The sequence below is a fragment of the Haliaeetus leucocephalus genome, unplaced genomic scaffold (genome assembly GCF_000737465.1).
Source record: "Haliaeetus leucocephalus isolate CR32 unplaced genomic scaffold, Haliaeetus_leucocephalus-4.0 Scaffold240, whole genome shotgun sequence".
Lineage (NCBI taxonomy): Eukaryota > Metazoa > Chordata > Aves > Accipitriformes > Accipitridae > Haliaeetus > Haliaeetus leucocephalus.
The window spans coordinates 12,551,157-12,566,395 of NW_010972676.1; the positions used below are offsets into that span (position 1 = coordinate 12,551,157).

The 15,239-nt window shown below is 54.7% G+C and overlaps 1 protein-coding gene across 1 annotated transcript in view; it reads right to left on the minus strand.

The window, feature by feature from the left end:
- Positions 1 to 10,455, minus strand: part of HES1 (hes family bHLH transcription factor 1) — a 12,588-nt gene extending 2,133 nt beyond the window's left edge. Inside the window, exon 1 of the mRNA XM_010568443.1 lies at positions 10,435 to 10,455. Coding sequence (XP_010566745.1) covers positions 10,435 to 10,455 — 21 coding nt within the window. The remainder of the gene's footprint in view (positions 1 to 10,434) is intronic.
- Positions 10,456 to 15,239: the final 4,784 nt, after the last annotated feature.

The following is a 15,239-nucleotide window of genomic DNA, read 5'->3' on the forward strand; positions in this document are numbered from 1 at the left end:
CGGTGCCCTCAGCATCGCCACGGCGGCCCGGGCCTTGCCAGGGCGGCCTGCCCCGGCCCACACGCAGGTGTCGCCAAGGCCGGGCACCGTCCGCGCCCGGCCCGTCTCCAGCGGAGCGTGCGGCGGAGGGCAGGGATGCGTGGTGGCACACGCAGGGCTGAGGGAAGCCGTCGTCGTGGGTTACGCTCCCAGGCGCTCGCTCGCTCGCACGCGTCGGTGGCGGCGTGGCCGTGGCTGCAGATGCGGTGGTGCGTGCGCTCCCATCAGCGGGCGAGTGCGAAACCACAGGGTGGTGCCTGTCCCTCGGCCCGGGCCCAGCCACGCTTCTCCTGCTACCTCCAGCTGGTTGGGACAGTTTGTGGGTTACTTTAAAAAAAAAAAAAGTATTTTTGCCTGGGGACTCGAATCTTTTTTTTTTTTCCCCTCCGCTTGACTGACTTTCTCACACTCCTATTCCCATAGTCTGCCAGCTAAGCCTGAGTCATCCTGCCAAGAACTAGACCTGGCCTATTCAAAAATGTGCTCACTCGCTCTTTCTTTCTCTCTGCCTCTCTTTCTTTTCTTTCTTTCTTTTTTTTTTTGAGTATACACAGTAATGTTTTTCCACCTCCTCCAGTACCTGATCTGCACCTGTACAGGGCCAATCCCACACGTATCACCTGATCTTGCCTTTTCAGAGACCGTGAGAAAAATAAAGTTCAAGAAAGAAGAGACATGTTTGCCGATCTCACCGGTGCAAAGCCCTCGTCTCTGCAGAGGCTTGCCTGCTGAGCCTTCAGAGTTTAAAAAAAGGAAAATAAAGAAAAGGGAGAGTGTCGTGTTTAAAACTGCAGAAAAGTACGAATCCAAGCTTTCTTTCAGCTCCTTGATGGAGCCACAAGCCTTTTGATTTAAAAACAAAGAGCAGCCTTCAGCATGTAAGATTTAACTTCAGATGAGCAATATTTGACGTAAGCTTCAATTAGCTAGACATTTGGACAAACTCGAGCGAGAAAAAGATCGAGACTGCACTGGGAAGCCACTACTGAAAAGCCTTTTCACGGTCACCCTTATGGGGAAATCAGAGACAACTGATTAGCATGAAAATTGCAATATATTTCTGGAGAGCCTAAAAAGTTCTTCAGTGGACCAAGATTTTTTCTAGTGCTGACATTTGCTTATATTTGGGGGGGTGGGGTGGGTGGGGAGGGAAGGAAAGTTATCACAATTACTGAGCTGGCGTCCTCCCTCCTGCAGGGATTTGCAAAGGGCTCAGGAAATGCGGAGCGGGGCAGCCCCGTCCCTCCCGCTCGGGAGTGAGAACAGGCTGCAATTATGTCCATGTTTATGGTAGCCGAGGAGCTGCTTAACCGCCTCTAATTGCCGGCAACAGGTCGGTGTCTCTGGGGGACCAGAGTGGGGCAGGCAGCGAGAACAGGCTGTCGTTAGGGGTTGCCAGCACTTGCCCACACCGGGGACCTGGGAAGTGCCCGGCATCAGCTCCCCTTGCCCACGCTCCCACCCTGCCGCAGCCCAGCCCCTGCCCGCTGCAGAGCCCACGGGGAGGGTTTTGCTTCTGGGGTGTGCGAGGAGCCGGGCTGTGGGGCGCTGGGCCTCCAAAAGCATCTGCTTCAGTGGAGGCTTCTTGGATCCACGAGCCGAGCACTGCACTGGGCAGTGGGGAGGCAGTGACACTGGTGTCCCCGCTCCTCATCTCCTCCTTTGCCAGCCTCCTGCTGTGAAATGCCTTACACGTGCGAGGGTTGTGATCCCCGAGTGGAAGCGCATATACGTGTGAATTCCCCGGGGATCAGGAGAGGGAGGGGAGGATTTGCATGGAAGGATGTCTCTGGAAATGAAGTGGCCGAGGCCAAGTTTAGGCTGGAAGGAGGTGGTGAAGGGGTTTGTAACCGTTGGGCGGACCTGGAACAGATCCTCTGGGCTTCTCCAACCCTGCCTTTGCTTGTGAAAGAGCCGTCAAGGGGGTGATAAAGCCCCGAGATAAGGGGCTGCCCCAGGGACTGGGGTTTCCCTTGTCCCGCAGTCCTCCAGCAGTTTTTTTCCTTGCTCGGGCAGTCATCTTGGGTTACGAATTGGGAATTGTCCAAAACAGATTTGGGAAGAACCTTTAGACAGTGCATTAGGGCATTATTGACTGGCAGAATATCTTGGAGGAAAAAGGTATTGGCAAGAAAATTTAGACTAGTCCTCGGCACGGGCCCAGGGGTTGGAAGGTGGAATAAAATGGGATGCTGCTGCTAGTGCGGCATGCAGGGGGTGAGGAGGTGGCACGGCTGGCTGTGCCTGCTCTCCGGTCCTTTAGGAAGCAGCCAAGATGAGCAAAATGTGCTTCTAGAGATCCAAGAGCCTTAATAGCCAAAGCTTGCAGGATCCTAGGAAATACAGAAAATAGAAACCAAGTTGCTTGTAAGAGCTGGGGTACAATCTGGAGCCCAGGAATGGCACACCAAGCCTTTCCTCTTTGGGTCACGGACTGAAAACCTAGCCTGGCTGCAGCTCAAAGTTGTCACCACCCTGAAGGCTGGAAAACAAGTGCTATGTCTCAGGGACATGTCCCTGGCTCAGATGTCTCCTCTGGGCAGCCCCGCACACATGCCTCCACTTGTGGTTCCCGTCCCAGAAGCTGTTGTGCAATCCATACCCAACCAGCTCCCCAGGGAGGTGTGATCTCAGAAGCTTTGGGCACAGGTTTCAGGGTTTATTTCCTGTCCATAAACATTTGCCAGATCTTTGGGACAAGGTCACTTTCAAACTGACTTCCTGACAGAGCTCCCTAGATGAAGCAAAGCTTTCATGGACGTTGCTCCCCTACATACCAGGTCCTCGCAGGAGCTGGGCAGCTTTCGTGCAACAGTGTCAATTCCTGGCCTTCCCGATGGCAGGAGCAGCTCGCTGGGTAGGACGGTAGTCCTGTTTTATGGCAGAACCTGTCTTCTCCTTTCCACTGGGGACCCATTTCCCAAGGGCCTGCTGAGACCCAGAATCCCAGCACTGGTAGACGAGCCTTGGGGGGGGGGTCTTATGTGGCAGCTGGCCTACCGGTGAGCATGTGCCTTGCAGGAGCTGGGCTCTTTCAGCTGTTCCCTGGCTGCCCCTGCGGAGGAGAGGCTGAAGTGTTTATTCGTTTTATTCCTCGCTGTGTGAGTCAGGCTGGGTGTGGGAGAGCTCCAGCCATTCTGTGGTGACATCTCCTGCGTTGAGGGGGCATCTGTGGGCTCCAAGAACTGGTATCCTTCCTTCTATTGCCCACACGGCCAGGCGGGCATCCCTGGGAATGGTGCAGCAGCTGAGGCTTTGCTGGAGTAGCAAAGTATCACTCTGAGCAACTCCAGCATTGCTAAGGACAGGCATCGAAGAACCATTTTCATCTCCCCATCCCATCCCAGCAAAGGCTGGAGCACAGCTCTGCACCGAGGAGGGCTCTGGGACAAGAGCCAGGGTACCTGGATCTCTTGCTAAGCTGATTCCTCTTGGCAGGCTCCTATCCTGCTGAACCAAGAAAACGCTGCCGGGGAGCTGTCGGGGAGGGCATTTTGGCAGCTGTGAAATGCCACCCATGTGGATGGGAATTCCCTTCCTGCCCTGATACCCACGGCATTACTTCAGAGATTGCTGATCGGCCTGGAGCAGCTGCATGTGCTAATGGACACGAGATGGTGCAGCCCCAGCTTTCCCCTTTGCGCCCTTGCAGAGCCCCAGGTCCAGCCTGGTCCTCTGCTGGCGGTGAGGGCTGGGTGCTGGCAGGCGCGGCAGCTGGGAACGAGCACTGGGAACATCCCCAAATTGTTTGCAGGGCTTGGACCTGTATCTGTCACTGCCATTGCCAGCCAGAGGCTGGGAGCTGCCTTATAGCCTTGTCTTAGCAATGCTCTTTCCATGTGACATGACCAGAGTTCACCAGACCACAAATTTGCAATCTGCTGGCCGTGGCAGGGCAGTCCTGCTCCAGCACAACAGCCAGTGTCTTTGGCAAGACACAGAAGCTCCAAGCAGAGGGACATACAGCTGAGCCTGCATCCCTCTGAGAACCAGAAATAAATGCGCAGTCACTGCTGTGCTCCAGAGAGAAGGAACGTCTCTCGGCTGTCATCCTCTCCCTCTGTGGTGGGAGGTGTTGGCAGTTAGAGCCGAGTTATTTATTTATTAAGATCCCACTTGCTGCCTGAAGCTGCTGTCTCTGTGCTGGAGCTGTGGTGCTTGCATGCTCGTAGGGCGCGGGGACACCCTGCAAGCTGTGGAGCCTGGGTGCATAGATGAAAATACCATGAGTTTGGCAATGGTGGGGCTGGAGGAGGCATGCAGGAAATGCGCAGAAAATGTCCCTGTCCCAAACACCAAGCAGAAGGTACCCTTCTGAGAGCCTCCAGGCGAAGGTGGATGTGCATCAGCTCCACATCCACCAAGTCCAGCCCCCAGCCGCGTTGCTGCAGCGCTCGTGTGCTGAGCCATATGTGATCCCTGGCATGCTGTGGCTGTAGGAAGCCCCGCAGGCTTTTCCAGAACATGGCTTTTAAGTCAGATCAGACCAGCAGTGCGGTTTGCAGCCCAGCTGTGTGCAGCTGGATCAGCACGGCTGGGGGGTGGGAAGATGCAGGCGGGAGCGTGGCGAGGTGGGAGCCTCGCCAGCTGACCTCGGCACAGGCGAACTGCTCCTGGGTGCGTCAGCGTGCCCTGGAAGTCCCGGCACACGAGCCCTTGCCCGTGCCCCCTCTGCCGTCTTCCCCCAGCCCTGCTGGCACCCACAGCCGAGGGCAGGTGGGAGCCACAGCATGCGGCTCCCTGGGGACTCAACCTTCACCAACTGCAGGCTCATAAATCCCAGGGGGCCAGCCCTTGACCGCAGCGTCTGTGCTCCTCTGCAGAGCGATCAGTCACATTTTCCAACACGATTCCTTCTCCTTGGCATTAATCAGTCCAAGAAAGCAGCCTGGACTGATCGCTGCCCCCAGAGCTTTCTGCTAAATTCACTGGCTGATCGTCATCTCTCATTCCTGATGCCACGAGTTGGCAGCGGGGAGAGTGGTGTATAAACTGCACGTTATCCTCAAAGCCCTGGCAACCACAGCGAGGCAGCAAGAAAATATTTGGGACCTTTGGGAGGTGCTGCGACAGGAAGCCCTGCCTCACGCTGCGAAGCTCAGCTGAGGGCAGTGCAGGCAGGCGGGCAGGACAGCCAGCACAGGGGCTGTGTGCCCCGCTGAGGGCAGGGACAGAGGTCTCAGCCCCCCTGGTCTGACCTGGTCCCAGAGCCCTTGGGACACCACGCATTTCCCCTTGACAGATGGGATTGGTCACAGCTTGCCAGCCCTCCCATTTCCATTATTCCCATATCCATTTATTCAAGAAAACACAGGAGACTTCAGGGTGCAGTGCTTTGCTACTGCAGAATAGAGCCTTTGCACAGCCAGTGTCTTTCTTGAAGCAGTAAGCAGATGGACTCTGATAAAGCCAGGGCACGATGAATCATTTGCACTTGGCACCTGATCTCCCTGGTGTCTTCAGTTTTGTTTTAGCTTGGCAGCATTATGGGGAGAATTAGCCTATCTCACTAATATTTTAATGTATATATAATTTGAATGCTGCATTCCTAAAATCAATATTCATTATTCAAGGTGATAGCAGAGCTAAAATTAGTCCTTTAGCTGTATCAAGAATATCAGGATGATCATATGATATTAGGATTAGCAACCTCATGAAGATATATGTCTTCATACACGTGGGTAGGGCAGAAGGGCACGGTGCTAAGCTGCATGGCAGTGCACCCTCGGCATCGTTCCTGCTGCCTCTCCAGGGAGCCAGATCCCGCCCTGCCTCTGCCAGTCCTGGTGAGCCACCTGAATTACGCCAGAGTTAAGCCACAGTGGCAGATGAGGTGATCTGGGGCGGTGTGCCAGGGGGACACAGGGATGGGGGCGTGGGGGGGTGTTTTTATTTTTCTGCCCAGGGCCTTCAGACCTGACCCGGGAGGTGGGGATTTGAAATCCTCAGTTAACACACTGTGACAGCAGAGCAGGCTGTGTGCTAGGATGGAGTGGTTTTCTCCCTTATTTTCCTTCCTTCTCTTGCTGATTTGCAGCCAAGCCCCTCCATTAGCCCCTTGGCCACTGACATGCGTTAGCAAGGGGTGGGATTTTTGGAGAACTCCTGTGCATTCTCCATTTGCTTTGATTACGCATGGCCACACATGCGCTAGTCCAGAGCTGTGTGCGTGCCCTGGTGCTGGAGATAACGCCGGAGAATCGTTTTTCTCATACGAGCTTACACGAGAGGAGAAAGGTGGAGATCTTTTACGCGCTAGTCAAGAACTGGTGTGTTACTAATTGCTGTAATAGAAAATATTATCCCTCAGAGGATGTTGTTATTTTATAAACAAGGGGATAATTTACAGCTCAATTACTTAAATCATGAGTTAATTGCTAAGCGTAATGAATAAATGCATTTGCAAGTACAACGTTTAATTTGCACAGATTCCAGTAGTCTAGGCATTAAGAGGCAGATCATTATTTGATAAGTAATCTGGAATGTTGTATGAAATGACATTTATTTTCACATGTAATCCAAATGATGAAATGTCCTGAAATGAGATTTCAAGGGCCTTGTCCTTCCTTGCCTGCAACGAAGGACGGTGTTTTCATCAGCTGCCTTAGAAATGCGTTCAGGCTGTCTGGGAGCACAGGGGAAGGCAGGAATCCTCCAGGAGTGACATAGAGAGCAGAGTAGCAAACCTAGGTTCATGCAGGTGCAATTCTGCAATACTACAAAATGCAGAGAGAATATAGAGACAAAAATCGAGGACAACTGTGGTGGGCTGGGAGGCTTCACATCAGTGTTAGCTGATGGCAGGACGACTGCGGGGCTGTGAAAAACACAGGTAGGACCCGAGGAGGTGAGTGGGGAGTACTTCTGGCGACAAAAAGGAGGTGTTACTGCCACGGCCTGAGCACCAGCGAGGCCTCGGCTCTGTGCAAGGATGCAGACAGAAGCAGCAGCAAATAAACCCAGCAAAGGGGTTTTTTGCAGCCCACTGCTGTCCGTGCCTGCCCGACGGCCTCTGCTCGTTCTGCAGGAGGCTGCAGGACTTCGGAGGCTGCGGGACTGTGCGCCCGTCGCAGGCAGGTCCCGTTCTGTGGGACGTGAGGAGCCCTGCCTGCTGCCTGCCCGCTGCTGCGCTGGCTGCCGGAGCTGGGGCTGGCTGCCGCTGCCAGGAGCAAGAGGCCCTGCAAACAGCAGGCACCTGCACTTCAGTTGCTGCTATTGAATAATCTTGGGCTACTGGTGCCCTTTTGCAGGCTCATATCTTTATTGGAGGCTGTTAAAGCCAAACCTCCCAACAGCAATAACATGACTACAAAGCATTTCTAAGAAAAAAGTACGTGGGAATAAGGGAGATACTGAGATCCCAGCCAATTTCAGTACAATACAAGTCTGAAGTATCCTTATAAAGTTAACAAGTCAAATTTAAATGTATACAAGGCTCAGGAGCATACAGGAAACTGGATCAGCCAAACCTTCAAAGGCACATCATTGTCTTTCAGAAAGTCCACTGAAAGGCTCGTGCCATAAAGAAGGTGTATTCACATGACTGATACAGTGATAAACCTGGTGGAGAAATGCCAGCAGCCAGAGTGGGCAGGGATGCTTGCTGCAGGGATGTTACAGCGGTCCAGTCCATTCTTACAGAGCACTTTGTCCTGCTCTCTCTGCTGCTGCCCCACAATAAAATGGGGTTCTTCTGGTGTAAATGTGGGGAGAGTTTGGCAGGTGTTTTCCTCTGTGGCAAGCAGCAACCCTTGCCCCTGGCTTTACGATAGGCGAGCCAGCCTTTGCCATCCTGCTGCTGGAGAGAGGCAAGAAAATAATGCTCATGCCTTGCCCAGCACCGTCTCCATCACACTCCTGAGCAGCACAAGCCACAGCCAGGAATGCAGCACATGGCGGTGGCTTCCCTGTCCCCTGTGACATAAGCACCCTTGGATGCCACAGGCAGGAGAGGACGAGGAAGGAGCTAGAAGAGGCTGCTTGTGCTGTACGCCCAGGAGCTTGTCCCTGCTTTCTCCTGGGAGCTGAAGGCACCTGTGGATTTGGAGCATGTCTGCTGTAGGCACCTGGAGAACAGGAAGGGGAGCTGGAAGGGACCGCGTGGAGCGTTGCCATGTGGAAACTGTGCCAAAAGGTCCCAAGCCTGCCCCTATTTAACTCCCTTAAGTACCAGATTATAGCCAAATGTGCTCATGAAATGCCAGAGACCCAGAGCTCATTCAGCCTGCCTGGGTGGTGTCAGCATGGCCAGCTTACCACGCCTGATCTTTCCTTCTCCTGTGTGTTATTTGTGGGTAGCAGGCTATAGTCTGCCTTCATCATGTGCTGTTGTGTGTTTGTACATTTTACCCATCTGTTCAAAAACAAGAAGCAATGCCACATGACTTAAGCAACCAGCCACGCTCTCTAAATAGCAAAGCATCCAAGCAAGCTAGATTGCAAACCATCCAAAGGCTGCAATAGAATGGCAGAAAAGTGTCAGGAAAATGCCCTGCCACAAAAAGAAAAATCAAGGTCATTTCATGGCTTGTTTGTGAGTGGGAAGCAAAACCAGCCCAACTTGGTGCCTCTGAAGGGGCCAGCAGATCTGGGATGTGTGTTGCAGGACCTGGCGTGCAGGAATTCATGAACCATAAGGCCTTGTCAAAAATAATTTTTAAATGAAATGCAGTGTCCTAGCAAAACACATGCCTCAGACATAAAACAAAACCAAAGTACAAAATGTGGCGTTTAAAAGCTGGATTCTGTCTCAAGTGAATAGAAGCCACATGCACGCATCTGAGATCAGATTTTGGCCTGATTTGAAACTGTGCTTGCAGAGACTGCAGCGAGAGCAGGCAGAAGAAGGCTCCAGCTCCTTTTACGATCCTCTAGACGAGACCAGCCTTTCTGTGCTTCCCCGAGAGCGAAAAGGTTTCTGACACCAGCCCCTGTGTGTGTTAGCTCGCCAGCTGCAGGATGGAGGGTCCGGGGGCTGCACTGGGCAGCACAGCAGCTCAGCTGCCTGCTCCACACCACGTGCAGGCAGCAGCAAGGATGCTTCCACCTGCCTGAAAGCCAAGTCCAAACCTGCACCTCTGTGCCTGTACTGCCCAGGGCGGATTTGGGGCTGGTGAGCTCCCAGCGACGCCACTGTGCACGGAGTGTCCTGCAAAAGTGCCGGTACCAAGGCTTAACCTTTATTAATTGGGGAGAGGAAGAAATAATGCTGGCAAAATATTGTCAAATACTTCAAATTAATGATTAATTCTAGATGGAGTGATACTGTTTGATGTGGTCTTTGCTGGTTTAAACAGGAGAAGGGTGATTCACTCTAAAGGAATTTATAAAAACACAAGTATTTGCTCATGGACAATAAATACTGGGGCAGATAAAAAGGGGGATGAAGTGTTCGGCGTCATGATAGCAACTCCGCTTGAGAAAACTTTTGACCTTCTCACATCTTAAATCAATGCACCCCCACCTCGCCCTCCTCCAGGCCTGCCCTTGAGGCCAAGGGGACAGGTACGTGGGAGCACGCCGGGCTCCCCGCGGGCTGCATTGCCAGCCAGTCTCTGCCGTCTCCCTCCTGTCCCCGCAGAGAGGCTCGGGCACCCGCTGATGCCTGGCCAGGGGCACGGGGCAGCACCCGACAGCAGTTTACACAATCTGTGTACACAGCGTAATCTGTCAATTTGCCTGTTGTAAATGTAAGCGTATAAATCCGGCGCTGAAGCTGCTGCGGTTTGCAGAGCTGCCCCGCCTGGGAAGCTGAGATTTACACTACCCGCTAGCGAGTGAGGCGTCCCATCCTGTCCTGTCCCATCCCCTCCTGTCGTGGGCAGGCGGGATGCCCGGGAGAGATGGCTGCAGGCAGCAGAGAGCCCATTAATAACCCAGACAGAGCTGCAGCAGAGGCGCCGGCAGCACTACGCGTGCCCCATGGCACCTGACAGCCGTCGGATGTGTACCTGAAGGAGGGATCTTGCTATCTACCTTTCCCATGGGAATACGATGCAGCCAGGATAACCCCCGGACCTCGCTGGGGCTCTGCCAGTGCCATTAAAGTGTTGTCGTCCGCTGATTACCCTGACACGATGCTGGTTTTATTGAGACGAGATTAGCCACTTGCCGGGCACACACCGTCACCAGCTGTCCCCTGCCAGGAAGGGCTCCGGAGCCTCTTTTCACTCCGGGCTTTTTTCTTTGCAAAAATCTATCTGTTTTTGCCCTAAAAATAACAGCGTGGGGGTGAGTGTGGGGAGCGGACGGGGCAAAGTCCCTGAGCTGGTGTCCCGCCTTGCCACAGCTGCCGCGGGGTGGCCGACGGCACGGGGTGGCCCCGGTCACAGCACCCGGCGGAGTGGGGCTGACGGAGCGGAGCCGGCGTTACCCATGGAGGGGCTGAGCTCCTACCTGCGGCCGTTCCCGCGGCATCGCCTCACAGGCTGTCAGCGAGCCTTTCATCACAGACCCTACTGACATCATCCTTTCCAAAACACCTGAGCTCCTCGTGGTCCCTGCGCTCATAACACTTGGAAGTGACAGCAGCTTCTGGTTTCAATTAACCCAGGGGCAGTTTGGGGACTATCTGATTGCACAGGAGTGGAGGGGAGAGGAGAAAAGGCCTTGCCGAGCAGCGGCGATGGAGTGTGGGGGTGAGGAACTTCTGAAAAAAGCAGATGGTTTCTCTCTTTCCTTTCTCCTTCTTTTCCTCAGTTTTTTTTCCTGAATTCTGTGGAACAGACAACCCAACAGCACATTTTTCACCATCAAAGCTTTGCTGAAGAGAATTCTCCACTGCTATTTCATTTCTTCCTGATGTTCACAGGTCGTAAAGCAAACGGCCTCTGGAGCACAGGGAGAGCAGATCTGTCCCGGGGTCACAGCAGAGGACTGCCCAGCACCCTTGGTGCACAACAGCCTTTTCCCGGTGGTTGGCAGCCAGGGGAAGCGCACACGCATCTGCCTTTGGATGCTGGGTACCAAATGTGGCACCACAGCCGGCCACTGCCGACACGGGAATCTGGGACATGCAGAGGTTTGCAGATGTCCGTGACCTCCACCTTTGACATCTGCACAAGGATAACAGCCATGAGCAGAGACTGCTTGCAGCACGGGAAAGCAGGCACCAAAGTCCCCAGGCTGGCCCTGCTAACTAGGTTTGCTGCCGTCCTGCGAGGAGACACACTCGCAGGTCAGCAAAGGCAGGTCCCACCTGGAGCCTTCCTCTGGCAGCCTTCCCATGGTTATGCGGCGGCCAGGGATCCCAAATCTTGTGTCTGTGGGAGGTATAGGGAGGGAGGAAGCCATAATCCCATGAAATCCCATCCCGCAGTGTGCCAGTCCCTTAAATTACTCTCAGTCGTGTGCAACATAACATGTTCAATACCTTTTGGAAGAAAGGTAATTGAAGGAGGAGGTGTAAATGGAAAGTAAGTTTGAAGGGCAGACAGGGCTAGAGAGTTCTGTCATGCTAATCTGAGATCTGCTTTTTTAAGACACCATTTTTAGTCCTGGCAACGCTAGCTGATTGCTGCCCCCTGCAATGCATGGCAGGGCTGGCCACACCATGGGAAGATGCTCTTTGAAAAGGAGCAGTGAGAATTCAGCCGAGGAGCTGCAGTACAGGGAGGGACGGCGTTGAGGGATGGTGGCCAGTTTTGCTTGGAGGGCTGGGGGAGGACACTGGTGGCTCTGGTCTTCACCAGTGACTTGGACACGAAAAGGAAGCATTTGCTTGCAAAATGTGCTTCCCTAGCCAGGAAAGTGAGATGTGGAGGCCGGCGTGGGGCCGGGAGCCGCTGCCCAGTCCCCCGGGGCTGCCTGCGAGGGCGGGCGGCCAGACAACGTGCTTGCTACACGCGTGCGGCCGAGTGAGAGGAAGAAAACTGCAGAAGGGAACGACAAAACTGCCAGGAAGACAAATGGGGCTGAAATGATCACTGGGACCGGGAGGGTCTGGAGCAACTCCCAGCAGGAGCGGCAGCAGCCAGAAAATAACCTCATCGCTCGCTGGAGCCTGAGCCACACATGAGAGGGACGAGCTGGCGTGGGCCGGCGAGGGCCAGGCATCCCCTGCACCACCGCTCCCGCAGGAGCACAAGCTCGCTCCTCGCCGCGAGCCTGCGGAGGAGGCACTGGAGGCAGAGGCGAGGAGCAGCCAGCCCTGCAGGGTTTGTCACCGGGTACGTGTCGAGCTTGTCACCTCTGACATCAGCTCTATGCCTTGAAGATATCCCTTGCCTAAGGAAAAGCCACTTACAGGCTCCATACCCTGAATGGTGAACGGCAGCGACCCTGGACTGGGATGCGGGTTGCACCGAAGGGATGGTGCGCAGCGATGCCACCCCATGCCGTGATGCTGCCAGTAGTACAGAGCTGCAGCTCTGAGCTTCGTCCATCCCCACGTCCCAGCGGTCCAGGGAGCTGCTGACCCAAACGTGGCAGTTTTGGGCGAAAGCAGGCTATCTGTCAAGGTGCTTCAGCCCCGCTTCCCACGTGCCGTGGGGATGCCTGGTGAGGATGAGCCACTCACCTCCTCCCCACCTGCACCCTGGGGACCCATCCAGCCCCGCCACCGAACCGGGAGCGGGGGCAGCGTGGTGAGGACGGCCATGGGGCTCGCCGGCAGCCCGGCACAGCCTGACAGGGCCTGGAGCCAGCCCAGCCAAAGAGTTGATGGTTTTCACACCCCGTCAGCCTGATGAACGGCCCCGCTCCCTCGGCACTCAGCGCCTGCAAGGGTCAATTACAGCGATGACTTCAAGGAGTCAAACCGGCTGCCGGCAGCGCTGGAGAAAATCTTTGTTTCGGGTTCGGCTCTGTCACGGGAAGGAAAGAAGTGCCTGGGTGTGCAGCAGGGGGTGAAAGGAGCCTCTGCTGTGCATGGGGCAAAAGTCAGGGGGTGTCTGGGAGGGAGGAGGGCTCCCCCTGAGCCAGCTGCCCTGTTCTGCTAGTGTGACTCTGAGCAGCAGTCAGGGCTTGTGCAGCCCCCAGCCCTCCCAGTGCATCAAAAAGGGCCTAAAAGCAGCCCAGTGGTTGTAGGGAGAAGCTAACAAGGCAGAGCGAGCCTTCAGAAGTGGACGTGGTGCTGTAACATGAGAAACAGAAAAGAGCAAAACCCTGGCAAGTTAAAAGTAAAGTCACAATAAAGGTGATTTAAAGTTTGGGGAAGGACTTGCTAAAAGTATTAAAAGCTGAAAATAAGCCTGTTTGCATACGTGCCAGGAGCAGGAAACCAGTCAGTGAGCCAGCGCAGGTCGTGGATGATGGAGGCACGAACAGAGCACCCAGGAAAGGCAAAGCCTCAGCAGAAAAGCTGAGGGGCCGTTTGAAGATCAGGGAGGGTGCTCAGGTAGTGCCCCCATGTCAGCCTTCCTCTGGGGCTGTGCCGGGGGGGGCCTGTCCCATGGCAGGGGCCTGCCAGAGATGTCTTCCAGCAAAGTGAGGAGCTGCAGAGTGGCATGTGTCTGGGATGAGGCCATGCCAGGCCAGCCAGTGTCAGTACCCTGCTGCTCCTGCCAGCCTGGGGCAGAGAGTGGGGAAGACGACATGAGCTGTAGCCAGAGGGGCTCAGGGGATGTCACAGGCAATTTGGGAGAAGTCCTCTATAACAGTCTGGGTCAATACAGCGCTTGGGGAAGATTCAGCACAACCTTGCAGGAGGAAGCCATACCTTGCAAATCAGCCAGGTCACCAAGCGTGGGGAGCAGAGCAATGCGCTGGTCATGGGGCAGTGGCACTTCCAAAACAGTTTTGCCCTGGCACCTCTCCAAAAGCCCCTGAATGCCCAATGGACTGGAGGGATATTTGCCTTGCAGGGGGAAAACTGGTTAACTGACTTGGGGTCACCAAATATAAAGCTGGCTGCTGAGCAGGAGCTCACAGTATTAAACTTCAGGCTGGTAAACTGGCAGATGAAATTCAGTATGATAAAGGCAAAGCAACAACCCACAGAAAAACAGCCCTAACTAGCCATGCAAAACACTGACCTCCTCTTCAGCGATGCTGGGTGTGAGTCAGAACAGCAAGAATAAGGCACGATTATGAAAGGAGGAAAGAACAACTAAATAGATCCTCCTCTTGAGTACTATGTGCAGCTCTTTTTTCTCAAGAAAGATGTAATGGGAATAAAGGAGTATGAAGAAAGGCCTTAAGGATGCTTGGGAGTAGACTTTCGAGGCATGGTGAGGAAAGATCAGGGAAGATCAGATGTCCAGGTTGCATAAGCTTGGAAAAGCTGAAGGGAGATGATAAAGGTCCCAGGAGCCAGAGTGGCAGGTGGAGGGAGACCTGGCATCAAACTAGGAACAGTGAAATCACGTTGAGAACAAGTCCAAAACGAACAGGAGGAAGCCCTTGCCTTCACCAGGCACTGCTCAGCTGTGAAACCCTCTGCCACAGGCTGTTGTGGCAGCCAAAAGCGCACAAGGTGGGGAAAGCTGTGCCCACTGATGCTCTGAGTCAGCCAGACACACCAACTGCAGCAACTGCACACCCACCCCACTGCCCTGGTCCCCCACCAGCCCCGTACCTGCCACTGTCACAAGCGGCGTGCTGGGGGCTGCCACCACTCCCGCAGGAGCAGGAGTATTTTGGCACCTGGCGCGCTGTGACCTGGCCATCCTTGGCCTGGGAAAGGGGTGAAGGAACCAGAATACCAGACCGTAAGGCTGAGCTCAGCACACGGATGCACCTTCGGAGATGCAAAGAGGCTGTGGCCCTGTGCTTTGCTTCCCATGTGCCACGCTCTGGCTCTGAGCTGCTGGGCAGAAATCCTCCCCTGCCTGCCACTGCTGCCTCCGCTGCACAGTGCCTTCACCCCTCCCCGGCCTTTATGAGCAAGAATTGACCAAGATTTTCCCTGTCAGATTGAAAAATACCTTCAGTCAGGAAGAAAAAGAAGCTGAACCTGCCTCTGCGTCGCACCGGAGCTGTCCCAGGCATCTGGGCTGCAGGTGCTGGATGCACAGCCTGGTGCACCCGCAAGCAGAGCGAGGCAGCGGGACAGCAGGGCTCGGCTGTCAGGGCAGCGCAGGGATTTTGGCAAGCTGTTTTTTTCTGGTGCAAAGCCATTTGCTGCCTATAAGGCTGGCCAACCCCGCTCTGAACCCGGAGCACCGGCAGGAGAGCTCGGCATCCTCCGCAGCTCCGCACCAGCATCCAGTCCCCCAAAATGTCCAGCCGCGGGCAGCCCCCCCAGGCTCCTCCTGCCTGCA